Source organism: Tetrahymena thermophila (assembly GCF_000189635.1).
Source record: "Tetrahymena thermophila SB210 genomic scaffold scf_8254803, whole genome shotgun sequence".
NCBI classification, from domain to species: Eukaryota; Ciliophora; class Oligohymenophorea; order Hymenostomatida; family Tetrahymenidae; genus Tetrahymena; species Tetrahymena thermophila.
In genome coordinates, this window is record NW_002476559.1 from 410972 (window position 1) to 432700 (window position 21729).

The 21729-nt window shown below is 23.9% G+C and overlaps 2 protein-coding genes across 2 annotated transcripts; one reads left to right on the forward strand and one right to left on the reverse strand. All coding sequences in view use genetic code 6, as the record gives it.

The window, feature by feature from the left end:
- Positions 1 to 195: 195 nt before the first annotated feature.
- TTHERM_00005950 (AAA domain, dynein subfamily protein) lies at positions 196 to 14176 on the reverse strand (the record flags this gene model as incomplete). Its single annotated transcript, XM_001008079.2, has 6 exons — positions 196 to 1464; positions 1545 to 6735; positions 6808 to 8003; positions 8121 to 8297; positions 8380 to 10109; positions 10180 to 14176. The coding sequence occupies 6 exons, from the start codon at positions 14174 to 14176 to the stop codon at positions 196 to 198; spliced, it is 13560 nt and encodes a 4519-aa protein (XP_001008079.2).
- Positions 14177 to 18649: 4473 nt separating this feature from the next.
- Positions 18650 to 21589, forward strand: TTHERM_00006010 (kinase domain protein; the record flags this gene model as incomplete). Its single annotated transcript, XM_001008082.2, has 10 exons — positions 18650 to 18716; positions 18803 to 18858; positions 18922 to 19005; positions 19059 to 19271; positions 19375 to 19927; positions 19994 to 20774; positions 20884 to 21130; positions 21208 to 21390; positions 21446 to 21515; positions 21576 to 21589. 10 exons carry the CDS (start codon positions 18650 to 18652, stop codon positions 21587 to 21589), a joined length of 2268 nt encoding a protein of 755 aa, XP_001008082.2.
- Positions 21590 to 21729: the final 140 nt, after the last annotated feature.

Below are 21729 nucleotides of genomic sequence, written 5' to 3' on the forward strand. Positions count from 1 at the left end.
TTAAGATATTGTATGAGAATTGAGATAGTTCGTACTATAAAGTTAAATAGATCAAAATTCTGTTAGAATATCAATTAAGTAAATTATTTAAATTTTAAAAATAGAAATCAAAGATATTTCAAATACTTAATATATGAAGTACATAAAAAAACATAGTGATAGTGAAATTAAGTGCTAAAATATTTTATTATTCTTTCATTTATAGATGTCTTTGATATTCTTTTTGTAAACATCGTCAGAAAAATTATCCATCATCATCATGTTTTGATTTTTGTTACTATTTTTAGGAGCATCTTACTTTATTTAGAAAATACTTGAAAATTATTAATTCTTTATGTTTAATTTATTTCTAATATGCTTATACACGTGATACGACTATCCTATTGTTACCTTGTGCTTCATTGCATTTTCATATTATGCTTCGACATTAGTTGTATCGTTCCAAAGCTCTTCATAAATATCTAAATAGAAAATCTATTCGAAAAGACTTCCTTTTGGGCTAATATTTTCATTATCCTAGCTCAAACACCTTAGTATAAACCTCCCTAAAGCTATTTTGAAGTTTATCAAAGTTACTGATTTATCTATAAATGATATTATTGGCTATAACTCTTTTTCAGTTATTACAATCTGGTAAGCAGGGTTACATAACTCTACTAACTCATCCATATTCATCTCTTCCAAGCATTTGATGATGTCGTTCAAGTGTACCAATTTTAGATCTTCTAAACATTACTTGATTTTGATATCTTATTATCTTATTTAAAGCTACGAAAGCGCAGAATCAATAGAAAGATTTCCTTGATTTTTTTCTGATTTAAACATTTAGAAAACAGTTGATAATTGCTAAAGCAATTCATAAACCTGAGTTTTGTTTTAGAATAAGCCTTATATTCTATTTTTCATTTATTAGGAGATTTACTCTTGCTCAATAAGGTTATTAGATAGCAAGCCTATTTGGTTGATTTCTGATAAAAAGAAAAACTTTTAGCTTGATTCTAAATTAATTTGCACTGCTCCGTCAAGTACCTACTCTATCAATTCTTCTTAAAGTAGTCTAAAATCAAAAATATAACTAAAACCTCTTCCATACTCTAAATTACTTAAAAAATAAAGCATGTAAATATTTCCATCAAAGGATTTCATAATATTCTTCGAGCAATCAATATTCTAAATTGGCAGTTCATTTAATTTATCTTGCTCTTTTGAAGAATGATCAATAAGAATATTATAAACTAGCTTTTTAAGTCTAGGAAATTCCTCAAGTTTTTCTAGCTTAACCAGCTGATATATTTTATTGATAAAATTGTTCTATTAATTGACTAATAACTCTAAGACATTGGGGAATTATCCGAATTATTTATCTCCTGTAAAAAGCAAGTCACTTAATTTGGTCTTTTCAGTAATTTGCTAAATTTAATGGGACTGGCAGCCTATTTGGTACTCAATTTCTCTCTCTTTAATCTTTTTTTTATTAAAATAAATTATTTTATAAATTAAAAATATTTCTTAAAATTTTATTTGTAAATTGAATAAAAACTTACATCTTTCCAGTTTGGTATGATTTATTCTGTATAATACTTGTACAGGGAGTGATTTTTTTAATTACCAAGTGCTTCAAAAAGAGTTATTTCTTAAGCTTTCTTTTTTGTGAATTTCTTGATGAAGAGACTATTTATTTACTAAGTGAAATATACGAAGGACTTAAGAGACTTTGATAGATATTCAAATTTAGGCAAGTCTAAAAATTCTTTCAAGATTTTCAATTCATCATTCTTTGAATTTTACTTTATATATGACTGTATAAATGAGCTAGACAGATTTAACTCAGTTGCTCTTAGATTTCTTAAATAATTTTAAGAAATTTAGTTATCATTCGGATTGTCTTTTTCTAAAATTACTGGAACTTGTTCGCACTTTGAATTAAGTATAACTTATTATGATTTCTTTATTATTGCAATAATCTATTGTGAAAATTAGGAATTCAAACTTGCCCTTTGTTATTAATTGCATTCTTTAATTTGGTTGTTGGTGATTAACTCATTTATGATTTTAAATAAAATAATTGTCTATTCGCTTTCGGATAGATTATACATTTATTTCATATTACTAGTTATATGGTTAAGAGCTATATCTATTTATTCGTTCATGTATTTTACAGGATCTGCTTCATAATGTATTCTTAAATTCCTATTAATTTCTTTTGTTTATACACTTATTTCACCTTATGACTTCATATTATACACTTGCATACTTACAGAAGAGTTATATTTTTTATTCAACTGAAATGCTAATAACAAAGAATAGTAATATATTAAAGCAAAAATTCTAAAGTCAAGACTTGTTCCTTAATCTAATTTAAAAGTAGGCATGTCGTCTTCTAACTTAATATAAAAACCTGTCCATTAGTTATTAATTTTTATATTTTCTAACTAATCAGGTTTTTTATGAGCTTCAGTTAATACTTGAGTAGTGTTTTAATTACCCAATTAGATCAATTTACCACATTACAAACATGGGTAAACAGATTTTAGATGTGGACATGCGTCTGAAAAAATATATTCTTTACAGTTAATGCACTGATAAAGTTGAGTGTTTCTTTAGGAATCTCTGTGGAATAAATATATATTGTTGTACATCATGAAAGGGTAATGTGAATTTTTATTTAATATGCCATTAAATATGTTTCCAAAAACATTTTGAGACTGCTTTAATTTTTTTTCTAAATATACTTTTAGGATATTTTTAATATGGTCATTTTTGTTTTCAAAAAATTCTTTGTAGTCTTTCATTTGCACCTCACTTAAAAATGAAGAAGAAAGCAAACCTTAAAATGCTTTAGAAATCTATTTAAGCCAAGTACAATCTTTGAAATATGGAGACAAATTCATCTTTTGCTGCATAATATCTCCTTATTTGTACTGATTGTAGAACGATTTTGCAAGATATAATTGTAAATTAGAATCTGTCATGTTTGTAAAGAATTGTTTTAAGTCATAGTCGATTTGTCTATACTATGTGACATTTTTATTGATCAAACCGATTAAATGTTACACCACATGCCTGAATACAGCCATATAAATTAGTTTTTACATCTATGTTAAATCTTTTAATTAGCAGTTATAGAGAATCGGTAAAAGATATTAACTAGATGAAATAGTGGTTATTGAATTTTTAATAATGTTTTATTAGATTGCATTAGAGAAGATTACCATGTAACGATATTCAGTAGATTAAATTTCAATTAATCTTTTTTATAAATCAGTTTAAAAGATATTTACTAGCTTTTCTTCTGATTTGATAGAAAAGGAAAGCTCGTTCATAATTAGATTAAATTTGATTAAAATATTTGTTGGGAATTCTTGATTGTTATTTACATAAAATGATTCTATTTAACCAACTATGGTAAAAAGTTACTTTGTGAAATCAGGACAATATTCTCTTTCTCTGCATTTAATAGCACTGTAAATAATTTCAAGCAAGAATTTATTCCACTTGAGTTCAAAATCTGTTTATTTGTTATCTTAATTAAACAAATCAGCAGGAAATTCAAATTCTTTTTCACTTAGTATTTCTGATTACATACTCAAATCTAGTTGATAAAGGTTTTTCAATTGTATTTTGAGGTCATGTAAATACAATTCTTCTAAATTTTAGAAGAATTCAAGGTTTATGAAATTAAGTATTTTTAAATTGACAGAAAGTCCTTTGATAATTTCCTCAATAAAGCAAGAGAGAAGTAAAAGTTCTTGCTTTATCTTCAGGATATCCTCTTACTTTACTTGTAGTTAATACAAATCAATAAACTAGACTAACTAGCTGATTATTTATTCATAGTCAATTTTGTTCAATTTGACTATTTAAAATACCTATTTACTAGGCTGAATAGATTAATAGATCTTGCTGACCAAATATCTTAAGAAATTTCTTATATTTGCAGGATTATTATTTTAATTTATATTTTCCTCCATGATTTTTTACACAGATAAAAATGGTTCAAACTGGGACATAATATTTTCAATTTTTACTAAATCACTGCTGTAAAAGTAACAAAAAGCAGTCTGTTATATAACTTATTCCAGATTATTTTTATTCAAATTAAATTAAGGAGAATGAAGCAACCAAATTAATATATTTTTTTGATATTGAGTGATGTTTTACTTCAAATATTTGTAAAAATCATTTAAGAATAGTTCATTTAGCGAAGCACATGCCTCGAGATCGCTTTATTTGCACAACTATTAAAGACTTTTTTTAATTTAAGAGCAAATTTCTTAAAATTTATTTAATTTGCTTGTCTCCTGTTATTCATTTTGGGTTATTCCATTAATTGATAGATCAACATTTGCTATTATGCTATTTATAATGCTATATATTTTTTCACTTTCATAAAATTATAGATCAAGCTTGTCAGTATCTACTTCAAATCTATTTGTGTTTTCGAAATTATTGAATTTTATTTATTCTTTGTAAATTCCGGTTGCAGCATCAAAATGTTTGACACTTAAATCAAAGATTTCAAACAGTTTATTTTGAATAACTTTCAGAGCTTAATTGTTATTAGATTGATCATATATCATATTTAACAAATTATATTTTTCTAGAACAAAGATGACTAAAGCAAGTCCTTGATATGCAATTTCATTAAACCCAAGCCAAAAAGCTTTTGACAAGCTCTGCCTTTGTTAAATAAATTTCTTTTATAAGACGCACTTTTAAAGAAAATCATCAACAGTTTATACTCCAAGAACTGAAAGTCTATCTCTGATTCTTGCTTGGGCTACTTACATGAATAGAGAAACTATTTGTTGAAGTTTCTGATTTTTAAAAATTCCCCACAACTGAGATAACCTTATAGTTCTGTACTTTTCTCTGTTAATCTGTTTATATTCAATTAATGTGTAAGAGTTAGTAATGTTTTCTTAAACAGTGACAAAGTAATCCATAAATTTTTCTAAATTGACCACATTAAGCAAATTTTCTGACCTTTTTTCTAAAAGCATTTGCACATTAAATTACTCTTTCAACTCAATGTATTTAATAGGTATGAAATTAAGTGGGAATAAATCTTCTAAATAATATTATTCCCAAATATTTTAGAAAGGCAAAATGCTAAATTGATCGTGAGTTTTGACTGTGACCACAGCGAAGTAATTCTTAGAAATCTCTTATGGCAATTATTTTTGCATATATATAAATGCCTCAGTGATTTTTTATCTCACAAGGACTAATCTATCATAAGTATCAGTAAGCATATCAGTTACAACTAAAATTATCTTTGCACCATGATCTTCAAATTACATCTATTGAAGATTATATGAATCTAACTCTTCCTTGAAGAATTAACTAAGAGTATCTACTAATTTTTACTAAGATTCAATTTCCTGTAATTAAATTCTTTTCTTTACCTATGGCAATTTAGTAGAAATGCAAAAACTTGGAGAATAAATTGTAATTAAGTTTGAGTTATTGATATTTTCAAATCTATACTAAACATCTAATATTCTCCTTTTGATGAATTCTTCTAAGCTAAAATAGTACTTTGAATCAAAGAATTTTTACTTAAAAATTTTATCTTTCTCATTAATGTAACTTAGTGACCTAGAGAGAGGGATTAATCTGTACAAGATTTAGATGATTTAATCATTTTCCAGAGATAAGTCTATATTTTCTGATTACTAATTTATTTCTCTTTGTTAAATCACTAAAGTTTAAATAGCATCTTAGAAATTTTGGAATGTGAATTATTCAACCAATTATTTAAAATACTCATAGACATCTTCTTTAACCTTATTTCCTTTCTGATCAAGTGTCATACCTTCATCGAACATGTGCTTTTCAAAACGATTCAATAATGGTCCATCCATTCTGTGAATTTAGCTCATCTACTGAATCAGTATCAACTTGAATCCTTTGCCAATTTATATATTACTGCTGTCTGCTCCAAAAGATATTTTGCAATATGGTTTACCATTTAATTCCCTGAAATTTTGGTTGAGCAGCTCATATAAGCTTTAATAAATGTTATCAAGATTTTGTAATACAACAGCAATGCCAGATTCAACACAACTAATAATCTAATTTATTATTGAATAAGAATTTTCTGTGCTTTAGTCTTAGCTGAAGTCTCCACCAAGCAAGAGTTTGTATGGCCTTTTCAAAGCAGTAAGTCTCCTGCTTATATAATCTGTTGCAAATTAAGGATTCTCAGTAATAATCATCAAATTTCTTGATAAATAGTGATCAGTATTCTCATTAAGATTTTCATCAATTAGATTTAAGTCTGATAACATATTTTAAAATGCATTAAACTTCTGAGTCTAGGGATAAATAGTTTCAACAGCTTATCTAATCAATTACTTAGATACTTTTAAGCCAGAAAAATGTCTTGCAAAAGATATTATTATTCTTTCTATAAGTTAGTTCGAATTTACCATGTTTTTATTATTATCATCAAACAAATCTTTCTAAAAAATAAATATTTGTTTATAGCAAATAAGTTTAGCCATTGAGTAGAAATCTCTCAAACCATGAAATTGTTCATATTTGCCAGATTCTATTTTTTTTAACAGCTCTAGATACTTTAAATAAATTTTAGATATTACACCCATAGTTTATTCTGAGAGAGCATTTTTTTTCAATCTTTCCTTAACAAAAACATCCTTTTGATTTTCAATCATCTGAATCTAAATGCATTGAATAGTTTCATTTAATTCGTTTTCATTAATATTTAACCTTTTATAAAAAGTTGAAAAATAATTAATTTTTTATTTTCTTTTATTCAAAGTTAATCATTAATTAATTTACCTGTAAACTGCTAGCATTCTATTCATTTTAGATTGGTCTAGAGGCCAATTAGATATACAAGCTACGGATATCTTAGGCTTTTCAAGAACAGAATGCAAAACTTTAAGAGGATTATGAGGAGATATTTCTGCTAACCCGATTTCTTCAATTTACACTAAAGAAAGATACTTCTTGCTTTACTTCTACTCTATGATTTTGTTTTACTTTTGCATGGCGTTTTCAAAAACTTCTTAAATTCTTTCAGAGGTGCTCTGTATGTGGCCTTGGTAAAATAGCTGCATAATTGTCTTATATTTTTTAAAGAAGAGGCTCTTTGATTACTCACCTTTCATAGTCTTTACTAAAATGCCAATAGAAAGAGACTTTGAGCATCCTGGAGGTCCTATCAGTACAATTGGAATTTTGTTCATTATGCATACAAATAGTGTAAATATATTAGACTTTAAGGCTGAATTTTTTACAATACCTTAAGGAACTTCAGTTTAATCAGTTAAGTATGTAAGCACTTCATGAATTATTTAAAACAAATTATTAGCTTTTATTGATAGTTTTTAAGCACAATTTGTGAGGAATGTTTATCTTTATTCAATCAGAGGTAGACGAACAGCATAGTTTATAAAGAAAGATAAACAAATAGCATAATCAGTTATTGAAGGTATCTTTAATCCATAAGATTAAAATATTTGAAGATTTTTTATAAACCAAAAAAGTATCTTGCTAAATCTGCTAACATCTCTCAAACTACAAGCACTTTAATATCCCATTTCTTGTCTAATGGTCTCTTGAGCGAAGAATACTGCTTCAGATACTTATTAAAGTTATTCTTTTTTAAATTGATGAGTTTAATATGCTCTTTTCTTTAGTTTAATTTAATTCATTAAAATGAGCATCTATGTAATATAATTTCTCTCATCCTATTTATCTAGACTATCAAAATTCCAAATAAAATTGTACATACTTTCTGGAATAGGTTCAACCATATATTCTAAATCTGTATTTTTTATTTTATCCACTAAATCTTTCTTGATTCCTCCATGAATTTGTAAATTAATCATTTACTACTACTTTAAGCTTTTAAGTTTATAAGGATTTATAGCAGCAATAGGTATTATATTTTTCCTAATCGTTTAACCCTTAATGCATCTATCAACAAGTATCTCTTTAAACAGCCCTCCAATCAATTTATTTGTATTCACCTTTATTTAAATTTAAATATAATAAATATCTCAAATTAAATCTAAAAATTTTAAATCAAGAATTAAAAAGTTTTAGTTTGAACCAAATAATAAGTAAATAAATAAATAATAAAATACTTCATCAAAAAAGAGAATAATCTTTTGGCTTGAGTTATATTTGGTTTATATTTCGTTTATTTTATTTATAACATCTCTTTCAGTTATTCCTGCGTGTATATTCATAGTGATGAAAATAGCATCCATAATTAAAGACATGAGCTCTATTAAAGCTGTTTTTCCTATTCCAGATTATCCCTTTTAATTAGTTTAAAAAGATTTTAGATTAAAAAGTGTTTAAATAAAATAATAATAATATGTTTAACCATAAATAAATTACCATGATAATAACTGGTGTATTTGATCTTATTCTCATGAAAATCATAGCTATTTTAAAGAAATTATCTTTTTGAATAGTTATTCTTTGAACTAAATTCTATAAATTATTATGAAGTATGTTGGTAAATTCAATGCTCCTTGTATCTCCATACATGTTTGAAACATTTTGATGAATTAACATGATTAACCATTTCAGCAGGGCTTCAGGTCTGTTTTACTAATCAAAAAAGATCATATTTTCTTTTTACTACTCAAATAATTAACTAATGCACTTAGGAACTTACTATTACTTATCAAAGAAAGTTGTAATACAAGGATTCTCCTATTCTTAAAATGTTACAAAGTTCATCATGTTACTATTAAATTTTTCTATTGATTAAGCTTTATTATGTAATTATTATGCCTTTGTCAAGTTACTACCTTCTATTAAGTTTAACTTGTTAATTTTATTTACCGATACGGCTAAACATAGGTTGTAAGATGTAGTTAAAATATATGTACGTAATCCTAAATTAAGTAGATCAGGACTGTTTTACTGAAGAAGGCCAAACTCAACAAAATAACATTTTTCAAACTTATTCATCTCTGAACCAAACAACTTTACAAAGTGTGATAATTTATAAAAACATGGTTAAATGTTCTGCTGTTATATTTTGCTTATAAAAAAAGTCTGTAGGAGATTTTAAAAATCATTTTTGTAGCTTTAATCGTTTTTTTTATAATTTTAATTAGACAAGTTTGTCTTGTCTAAGTAGTTCTGATATCTTTAGTTTGCTTACATAACTGAAAGATATTTATAGCACATAAATTAATAAATGCACTCTTCTTGAGTCAAATCATGATGTTAAATTTGATATTGCTAAATATTGAAATCAATTTTTTTCTAATTAAAATAATTTTTGATATTTAAATTTTTTAAGAATTCATGGTTGAGACTGTTTTAAATTTCAATATAATAATTAACTTGATTTCCAATATATACATACTTTTTAGAGTGAATGCTAAGTGAATTAAAGAATATTAACTCAAATAGAAGATAATTTAAATCTAACTCAGGCATTTCGTACATGTCCAGATGAATTGAGTATTAAGCATTTGTGTTTTTATCATTTAATTTAACTCTTAATAGCTGAATAAAATCTATTTTATTACTACTGCCATTAGTTGGAACTCTGATTAGTCCATTATTTTGATGAATTTAAAAGGTTTTACCAGCTCCAGGATAGTCAGAATAAATGAAATTAATATATTTCTTTGCATTTCTAAATTAATTTGAGCTAAAATCTACAATATTCTTTTCTGGCTCTAAAATTTGATCAACTGATAGATATGGGATCATAATGATCTCTTCTTAGATAATGTCTTTGTTTGCTAAGATATACAAGCTATTCTGTCCTTTATCTTATTTCAAATGCAGTTATTGTAAAATTTCATTGAGCTAGTTGAAAAAGTTCATGTCCAATTTTTTATTGAGAATAAGGAAATATTCGTTTCCGCTTGGATTTAGAGATAAATATTAGAATCTGTACATAAATAGCTCTAAATCTTAAATTGTAGAGTGAGTGTCATAATAAAAGCACTGATAATACTAAACATGAGAGGCAGATTACTTGATTCTTTAAACTAGTATTTCAATAATTTAGCTGCCTTAGCATTTAATCTAAAATATTTTTTTCCCTTAACTTCCAAATAATTATGGTGAAGTTATAAGTTTCTTACTTAGGAATTTTCCTTTTTAAAATAATGAAAATAATTGATAAAAATTATTTAATTTAAAAATTTTGAAAAATAAAATTATTACCTATTTCAATAATCATATTATTATCATCTAGAATATTATTATTTGAATTGATTTATGCTAATTCATTTTCTTCCACTCCTATTTGTTAGAGTATTCCCTTTAGGTCTGGAGAAAACGATAGAATTTATCTTCTCAAACACTTCATAATTTCTCTGAAGTGGAAAAAACCTATTAGAGTCAGCTAAGGATATTGCTTGAACGCTTATTGCATTTAACTCTACCAGGAATCTAAATTTTTTTAAAAGGCTTTGACATCTTCCTTCATTTTGATATATGTGGATTAATACTATCCATTTCTGTTGTCATAAGAGAGATTTTTTTTCAAAAATGAATAACAACCATATTTAATTGAATTTAAAATAATTTCTTTTATTTATTCAATTTCAAACCATTGATCTCTAAATTTTTACATTTTAAGTTTCAATTTTTCTATTTCTTTTTCAAGTTCTTCTTCATCTGTATCTTTTTAAAGGCTATTTATTTAAATATTAATGTCATCTTAGGGGTTAAATTTATTTTTTGATAAATAGCTTAGGAAATCTCTTTCTTCTCTAGTATGAACTGTTTTATTCTAATATCTGTTTTATTTTTTACATTATTTCTATATATTAGCTTAGGCAGCAGCTATTAAATTGTTTGTTTTTGTAGTTTACTCTAGAATTATTTTAGAGCAAATTTGCCTCATTTCTATTTCACTGTACTCTTTTTCACATTAAATTTTTACCGTTATATTAGAATCTTTTTCATCAAATACTAAGGCAAACTATCCTTCTTCAATAATTTAGCAAGTCAGAGAAATAAATTGCTTCTTTTTATCAAATGTTTAAGAAATATTTTAAATCTTGTCAAAATCATTAACACAGTCATTTAAATCTATCACAATCTAAGATCTATTCATATTTTACTTGATAAATTGAAAAGTTTCCTTGATAAACTAAAGTAAAGGTTTGTTTTCCATGGCCTTTTTATAATCAGAAATCATGCCTAAGAGATCGTTGTAATTGTTGAGCTTAATGAGTAATGAGATGATATCTGTACTGTCTTCGTCCACTAAATCTCTCAAATCTAAAAAGGAAGAAAGCTTCAAATTATTATTTTTATATTAAAGAATGACTTCTAACTTTTCTAATAACTCAACTTACTCCTAAAAAGAGTCCTCACCTAATAGAGCACTTGAAAGTTCTTTTAGCCCAAAAGCGTCTTATTAATTAGCAATTTATTAAATGGACATATCTTCTAGTTTTTTCATTGAAAGTAAATTATTTAATTACAATTTTAGCTAGTTGCTTGGTCTGGAAGAGAGGTCGACTTTGTAAATTTAAGATAGATTAATGAATTTTTACCCATATCTAAAAAAGAATTAAGCAGTATAAACATTTTTAAGTAATTATTCAAGCAATTGAGGACTATAGTTAGCACGAAGTAAATTCAAAGAATACTGAATATTTTTGAAAGATTCCTAAAACGTAGTTCCACATAAATGCTATAGCTAAGTGAATGTTATAATATTTCCTACAAATATTTCAAATTTATTTTGACTTTACTAAATATTTTGCACTATAATTATACTAATTTATGAATTCTAATTCTCTTTGTTGGCATTTTAAAATTCAAATTCTTGAAGAACATGTTAGTTGTTTTCATTTGGAATTAAAATTTAGGTAAATTAAATGAAATTCTGTTTTATTTTTTCAAATATTAACTTAAGACTATCTTATGTTTTTGGTACATCACCTTATTTCTCTTCAACTATTAGGAATATTTTGTTGAATATAACAGATGATTAGAACATATTTAATAGCTCATACATATATTATAAATGCTTAAATTAGCACAGTGTTTCGTCTAACTTTTCAAATATTTAATTTGTCTTAAATTAATTTAAAAAATTTTTATAGTCTTCTTCCAAGTATGGCTTTGTTCTCTCAAAAAATTTGATAAGCTTCTATCTTTCATCTCTATAAATTTATATTTTTTAATAAACAAATTACTTGAATTACTAATAGTTAGTTCCAATGTTTTTTTCTAAATAAGTGAAGATATTAAAGAAAACTTTTGAATTGAATAATTTATCAATCATTGAAATATCAAATTTTGAGAAGTTTTACAAATCTTGCAAAACTTAATTATAAATTCTATCTGACAGCTTTAAGTTAATAATTTAGTAGGCAAATTCTTCTAAAAAATGGTTATTAATTTATTTAGATTTTTCATATTTTTTCAAAGCATGATCTTCGAATTCAGAATAAACTATTTTCATGAGTACTTTTTCATTTTTCTAAATTTTAATTAAACTTTGATAGCAAGAAAAAACTTTATTGAATTAATCTATAAATTTTAAATCACTACTCTTCATTGACTCTAATTATTCACTTATAATTGTTTTAATGAGCATTTATAAGCATTAAAATTCCTCTTTTTTATTTAAGCTGCTTATTAAGTTACATAATTGCTCTGTACTAAGGATTACTAATTTTTTTATTATTATTTCATCCATTTAATAAGACAATTAAAGAATGTCTTCTTCATTCAGGACTTGATGCTTATTGTCATTATTCTTATTCTGGTTATTTCCCATAATATTGATTTCTAATTAACTACTTTCAATTTATTATTAATTATTGATTTGATTTGATTTTTGTAAAATCTCAAGCTATTATTAAGCTAAAGAAAGCAGTTGGATTTTGTATTTAATAACTTTAAAGCTTTCTTAAGAATTTAGCTATGAGCATTAACTTTTAAATATATTGTAAAGAGGTTAGATGTATATTAATTATGGATTATCTGAAATAAGAAGAGAAAACACTTTGATTATACTCTCAATACTAATCTACGAAGTGCCAGCTTTAAAAAGCATCTCTTATAAATCTACATTTAAGACTATCTTCTTTTCATAAAGGCAGATAAATAAGCTAATTTGGATATTTTCTTTGAGCCTTGAGAAATTAGCGTTTGTGAAATATTATTAAATTAAATCACCTTTCTTATCATATTTATCAATAAATTATTGAATTGAATTCTAGAATATTTAGAAGAGATAATCTGACTTTACCATAACTGAAAAGAAATCGTTAATGAAGTTTTAAAATTCTTGTTTAGAGCAGCTAGAGAATGATTCAATTATCAAATCAGAATTTTTAATTAGTAAATCTAATTTTTCATTATCATTAATATTTTAAAAGCGCTTGATCCAATATCTTTAAATAAAAGATGCTTTATTTTAGTTGATCTAATTGTTTTGATGCTTAAATTTAATTATTTTTTCAATTTTAATTGAATTTAAAACTGGCAAACTAGATTCTTCAAGTTTTTGATGTAACCCTTGAAGTATCATCTGAGGATTTAAAATGCTGCTATCATCAAAGAATGCATCTATCCAGTCATAAAAGCTAAATCTTTAACAAAGGTTCTCAATTTCTTCCTTTTCTTCAATTTCAACATTATCATAGTTCAATTTATTCTATTTGTATAAATTTGACAGATCCTAAAACACCTCTTTATATTTCTCTTATTTGTAGAACTTTTCTAAAATTTTCATTTTTTTTTGGTATTCTCCTACATTTTAAACATTTTTCATAAGTCTGTATAACTTATCACTTGATTATTTTAGCAATTAATTATAATTTATAAATCCTACAGTCTTGGTAAATTTGAAAAGTCCCTTTATTTAATCTATTGCTGAATTTGCTTACAGAAACATTAATAAACTGTTAATAGGATCAATTTATTTTAATATGATATTTTTATCTGATATCAGATTTATGAACACATTTTGCTTTTCATAAAATTCTGAAGGAGTATCGAAAATCATGGCACTAGAACTTTAATCTTCTCTTTTAATTATAAAAGCAAGTAACTTTCTTTTTATTTCTTTTGTTTCCAATTCCTATATACCTTTTACAATATAATTATATTTTATTTCCTCAGATAATGTTTTTCTAGATGTTTTTAACTAAGTATAAAAGATATCCTCATGCAATTCTGTCATTTAAGTCATTTGGATATCAATTTACTGTAGGCTTAAAAATAGACTGTCTTTATATAAATGCAAATTATTAATATAAAGATAAAATTCAACAATAACGCTATCCTCAATAATTTAATCCATATTTAAGACCTATTTTTCTACTTAATTATTAATTAATTAACTTTCTAAGAATTTATCTCGTATTTTTGAAATATCTTTGTCATATGATTTTACATATTCTAATAAATCCAAAATTAGTTAGAATATACGTAAGATGAAAGATGATTAATTGTATTAGATCAGATCATAAAATAAAATATTCATTTATCTTAAAAATTTGTCAATTAAATTATGATATCAAATTCAAACATAAACTAAAATTTATAATATTAAAATTGAATTATGTATAAAAAAATGTAATAATATTTTAATGGTCGCTATGAGATAAAAATTATTGCAAATGATTGATTGCTTAATCTAATTTAAAAATATAAATTTAATTCTTGCAATTAATTTTTCAAATTAAATTCTAAAATCAGATTTTTATGAAAGTTTCTTACTGGTTTTTAATTTCAATTTTTTGTTTAAATATTATCTAAAATTTAAAAGGAGTTTAAATAAAGAAGGATTTTAAATTATATTTTTAGTTTAAATATTTATCTTCATTTTAAGAATAATTTTTTTATATTTTCTAAATATTTCAATTTCATAAATTGTTATTTTTAGGATCAATTTATTTTGAGTTTTTAAGCTAGATTAATTGAAATCTTTAATTAAAAAAAAATATAAAAATCACCCACCGAGGGGCTCGAACCCTCGACCACCAGCTTAAAAGGCTGGCGCTCTACCGACTGAGCTAGACGGGTCTTATGCTAAATAAAATAATATTCAAAATAGTAATATAAAATTCTCGAAAAAAATAAAATCTGACTTTAAGTATTATTTTTTGGAATTGATATTTCAATTCTGTGGAATAACTTCTACTAAATAAATTTAAAATAATATATATTAGATTGTCTTTTTATTTTTATTAAAAAAAAAATTGATAATTATATTTACTAGTACTAATTATCATTAATTATTATATATGTATGTAATAAGTTTATTCCTCTAGTAAGCTATATCGTTAAATGTTTGCGGAGTGTGTGTAGTTTTTGTCTACTTTTTAGACTAATTTATTAATTAATTAGTTTCTTAGGTTTAGATAATTATCTATAGTTCTTTTTTTAATTCTTTTAATTTAATAACACTTTTTCAAGATAATTTTTTTTATCAAAAAAATAATTTTTAATTTATAAATTAAATTTTCTATTAATTAATTAATCTAAATTTTATAATATTATAAAATAGTAAAATAAAATTATTTAAATTTTAATTATTTAGTGCAATATAAAATCTATAAATAAATTATTAAATTTAAATAAAATTGAATTTTGAATCAGCTAATATTTGTTTGATTATATTTAAATTAACAAAAAACATATTATTTTTATTATAGAATTAATGAAAAATAAATATTTTATAAATTATTTTATTTATAATTTTTTTTAATTTTACAAATTAAAATTTTTCAAAAAATCTATAAAAAATCACCCACCGAGGGGCTCGAACCCTCGACCACCAGCTTAAAAGGCTGGCGCTCTACCGACTGAGCTAGACGGGTTTTATGAAAACTAAATTGAATATATTTGTAGTATTTTATACTTTAACGATGAACTGTTAAATGATATTTTTATGATAATATATATATGCATATTTTTTCATAAATATTTTTTGTTTAAAATTTAACTCAAACAAAAAAGAATATCATTTGCAATAATCATTTTTAATTTAACTTTAAGTTTAAATTTATAATAATTTTTTAAAATCGTTAAGAGAAGTTCATTAGTTTATTTCTGTTAATTAAGATCAAATTTATTTAATTAGTACTCAAAAGTTATTTTAAAAACTAATAGTTCTAAAAATATTTATTTATTTTATTGCTTTAATTAATTAACTAGGACTTACAGTATTTTTTATATCAAACTCTTAATTCTGTTTTTAATAATAACTAATAAAAATTGTATTTTGACACTTAAATACTTAGTGATTTGTTCAATAGATATCGAATTTTATAAATAAAATATATATATAACATTTTTCTGTAAATACACAAAACAATACCACCTATATATTTAATTGCAAACAATTATTTCAAAACAAACTAAATATTTTTCTTTTTAATTTAATTAATTGGATACTGCTTTTATAAATATGATAGCTAAAATTTACATTTAAAATTGAAAAATTAACAAGTTTAATATTAAATATATGTTTTCTCTAAAATTAAAAAATTGTGTAACTTTTATTATGTACCCTATCTTTATTTAATTCTAAATTAAAAAAATTACAATATTTTATTTAGTTAAAGTTAGTTGATTTATGAATTTTGGTTTTTTTTTCTTCATTTGTATAAGAAATATCATTTATTTTAATAATTATTCTTGGTTATTTCATTCAATCATTTTATCATTCATTAATTTTTTTTAAATTTGCCTTTCTATCATTTTGACTTTGAATTAATTAAACAACTTAATCAAACTATTAATATACTAACAGCAAATCATTAAAATATGCAAAAAACTTAAAGAATTAAGATGCTTAAGTAGATCAAACATCATATGATATATGATGTACATTCATTTAAATTTATTAATAATATGAATATATAAAGGGAATACTATTTTTTTTTTATTTTTGAATTATGTCATTATCATAATTACCATTTATTACTTTTCACATAATTTTTTGTCTTTTTAAAAATCTCTACTCATTTTATTTAATTATTTTGTTTATTTAAAATTATAAAAAATATTAAATTAATAAATACAAATGCTTATAAGTTTAGTTATACATACAAAATATACAATCAGCACTTCTTTTTTTAATTATTTTAATAATAATTTTCCTTTCATAGATAGATATAGGATTATAATTTTATTTATTTATGTGATTAATAAATAATATTAATTAATTATGTTTATTTAAATTTTTGTTTGCTTTTAGAAATTTTTAATTTGAAAAAATATAAATTTATATTAAACAAATTTGCTAAATTTACTGCTAGCATAAGTATTTTAGTTTTTTTTTTAAGTAATTTACCTTCTAAATTAGAATTAATTTTTTATACTATAATTATTGAACAGTTTTTATTTGGTATTTAATAAATAAACAAACATTATATTAAGTCTATTTTTGACAAGTAAAAAAAATCACCCACCGAGGGGCTCGAACCCTCGACCACCAGCTTAAAAGGCTGGCGCTCTACCGACTGAGCTAGACGGGTGTTATGGATTGCTTAAATAAATTAATTTAATTTTTTATAAATGAAAAAAATAAGGTATTTGATAATTTTTTTGGTAATAACAGGCTACTTTTACATTTATATTAAATCAAAAATAAAATACAAGCTTTTTGTGAGATTTAAAAGGCAAAAATTAAATTTAAAATAAATGATTTTATTCAATAAAACAAATATTCATATGAGAAATAAATTAATTCTTTATTTTGCTTAATCAAATGTAATTAATTATTTTTGAATTTTTCATTTTTAATACTGATTTAAAACTTAAGTCAAAAAAAAGTAAATCTAAATAAAATTAGGTCCGAATCTCTAATTTTTGCAATATTTCTGATTCCTGAATTATTTTAAAGATAATTAAGCTTTTTATGCATTATATATCTTTTAATTTACCTCTTCAAAAAAAATTAAATATATACCAAGCGGTTTCATATTTAAACTAAATAATTAAATTACTGTAGTTATATTGTATTATTTATTATTCTGTTAAGCATTAAATTTTGAATATAAGATCTTAAATTTTAACATCTTGAGGATATCTATTAAATATCTTACTTAAAGAATTTGAAATGGTTAATACTATTTTAATATAATAATACATTTGAATGAAATAATAAATTATTTATATCAGTTTGTTTATAAATAAATACAAATATAAAATTAGTTATAAAAAGGGTAAATAGAATTTTATATTTTTTATCCTTTTTTTTCAGAATTAATAAATAAATATGTTGGTTGTATTTGAAATTTGAAATTAGTTTTATTTTATATAGCATTAAATGGCTAAATTGAGCAATAGAAATTAAGGTTCAAGCTTCGAAGTAAATACGTAAAATAATAAACGCAGATATGCTTGATAGAATTTTTATAAAATATCTATCTCCCATGATAAGAATTAATTGCATAAGATTGATGGTTTTTAATAATCTGAAAATTGTCTTTGGTTATGTTTCTTTAATATTTTTTATTTATGATTTATTTACCTATTTAGTTAGATTAATTCATTAAAAGACTTTTAAGATATTATTTTTATTAAAGATATTTTTTATAAAAAATAATCAATCAAAAAACAATATTTCTAAGAGAGGATCTGATAAGCATCAATTAAATAAGTAAAATAGATAGATAGATAGATAGATTGATAGATAGATACTTTTTTACATATGTCTCATCACCCACAAAACCCATAAGGGCATTAAATATTAAAAACTATGCACTTCCATCAACACAGTAACTAACTAACTCACTCCCTCACTATTTTTTTGAAAACGCATTTATTTATCTTAAATAAAATATTTATTTTAAAATAATAAAAGAGGGCTTAGACTTGAATAAAATCCCAGCTGATTGGAATAAAGCAATTAGACATGCAGTAAATCATTCATAAAAACATTAATGAACAAAATATAAAGTGATTAAATATCTTAAAATATAGAAATCCAGAGAAACTAAACCTGAAAGGGCCAAAATTTCAGACGATGATTTCGAAGAAGTTTGTGAGTGTTGTGGTTACGAATTAGTAAATAATGATTAAAAATATAACCCAAAATTTATAAATTTATTTAAAAATAGAATAGATAACCAATAGGCTTATTTGTACCTAGCATTTAGCTTGGATTTTTAGGTTCTGGTTTCCCTCTTTTTTACAATTATATCCAATATTGTATTATTATGCTTACTTGTTTATTAGCTATTTAGGGTATACCTAATATAATTTACAACTACAAGGGAAACTTTTGTGATAAAACTCTCTTAGAAGCTTATGAGGCCGCTGAAGAAAATAAGGTTTTTTTTTTTTTTTTTCTATCAGCAATAATAGACATTTTTTTTAGTTTTGTTTGTTTTTTGAATTTCAAAAATATGCTGATTATCAAATTTATCTTAAAAGGAACATCCTGAAGAAGGTTTTCTACTTCCCTGCCCTGAAAGTTTTACTAATAGAATTTCATTTGCTAATGTACTGAATATAGAAGAAGGAATTAAATCTAATATGCATTTCTCAACAGCAGCTGTGTTAGTCTAAATAGTTTTATGTATTTTCTTCAGAAGAAGCCAAAGATAAATAGAAGTTGATGTTGATATAAAATACAACACTCCAGCTGACTACACTGTTTGGGTGAAGCACGTTCCTAAAGACATTCCAAATCCTAAAGAAGCTATTAAGAGACACTTTAAAGATTAAAATAAAAGGGTAACAAAAGTGAACTTGGTCTATGACATTTCTGAAATCGAAGAATTAGAAGAAGAATTTAAGGAATTGATAAAGGAGAAGTAAAAAAACTTAAAAGAACACGGATTTAATAATAAAACTCAAGAGTTGTAGGAAATTGAATAAAAGATTTAAAAAGTAGAACATGAAATAAGAGAAAAAGAAATTAACATAGTGCACGATCGTACCAAATTTACTGGCTAGGCATTTGTTAGCTTTGAAACTGAAAAAGGTAATTTAAAATTTTTTCAAATTATAAAAAATATTTTTTATTTATTTAATTAATTGAAATAAATAGAAAAAGAAGATTTGTTCACTTTTGCTCCTCCAAGTCTCGGATCAAAGATTTGTAATTTCATAACTTCATTAGGAAAGTTAGATCGTTATATTGATTCTCAAATCTTCGAGGGAAAACATAATATTTTAATAGTTGATGCTCCTGAGCCAAACGATATAGATTGGGAATTTATTCACTGCAGTACTGGTTCAAAGGTTTTAGCTAGATTCATTTCATTAATTAAATGGATTGTATTGATTGCCTTCAGTTTTTCAATTATTTGTCTCATAACCTATTTCCAGAACTTAAAAATTGATCACGTCTAAGAGGAATTGCTTGAATTGTAGCACAAAAGCAAAAAGAATAATGAATAAATCGATAAGGAAGAGGAAGAAAAGGTTCATTCATCAATGGCTATAATATCAGTCTTTTCATTTTTAATTTCAACTTCCATTGTACTTTTTAATAAATTTGCACTCCCTTTTCTTGTTCACCACATAGTTGATGCAGAAAAATGGTCAACAAAAACAAAGTTAAATATTTCTTTCGCTTTCAAATTAACTATTGCACTCTTCTTCAACACTGCATTGATTACTGTCTTGATAGAAGTTATCTTATTCAAAAACTTCTATGGCATTGGTGGTGGTATGATTCTGAATGAAGAATTGGTCTTCATTTTCAACGCAATTATTCCTTCTCTTGCATGGGTCATTGACCCATGGTCGATCATTAAGAATATCCAAAGAAACAAAGAGCTCAAAAATAAAGAAAAATCTGTCCTCACTTAAGATGAAGCTAACAAGTAATAAATAAAATCATAAATAAATTAAATTGAAATATATATATATATATATATATCTTTATTATACTTTGAATTATTTTAAATTTTCTAAATAATTTATTATTAATAGATTGATGGAACATCCAGACTATGCTATGGGTAAAAGATATGCTGATATTATGAAAACCATGTGGTTCACTTTCTTTTTCTCCCCTGTTATCCCTGTTGGAACTTTCTTCTCATTGATTGGTTTAATTTTATACTACTTCACAGATAAGTATAATTTAATTTACAGAAGAACAGTCAAAGAGTCTATTGGTAAAAGCTTATCCTTTGAAATGATGGATTTATAAGAATATTCTGTGTTGTTGCACTGCGTAAGATAATTAACATATTTAATTAATCATTTATTTATTTAAGGTATTTTATTATATATTTCTTAATATTTAAAAAGTTTGGTAATATTGCATTTAAGTGGATACTTGCAAAGGAAGTGGATTTAACTTCTTTTGTTCTATTTGGCATTTGCTTGCTTATATCTTTAGTTCCTATGGATAGCTTTAATGAATGGCTTTTCGAAATAAATGCTCATTCTGAAAGCAAACATTATTCTTAAGTCAAAGACTAGTTTGATACTGTAATTTTTAAGCCTTTTTAAAAAAATTTTAAAATCAAAAATATTTATTTAAAAGGACTACGATAGAGAGAATCCCATAACTAAGCACGAAGCACTTGTTGAATTCCAAAAATCAAGAGCAAGCAGTAAATATAATTAAAATATATTTAACAAACAAAACTTATTTGCACTAATTTTATAAATAGAAACTCATTTATGAAGGGGAGTTTGTTTGTATGTTTAATCCAAGCTTTTTTAAACTGATTAAGAATCTCAAAATGAAAAAAATTATTTAACAAGTAATCTATTTTAAAAATAATATTTTTTTAAATAAGTGTATTAGATATTTATTTTGATTGT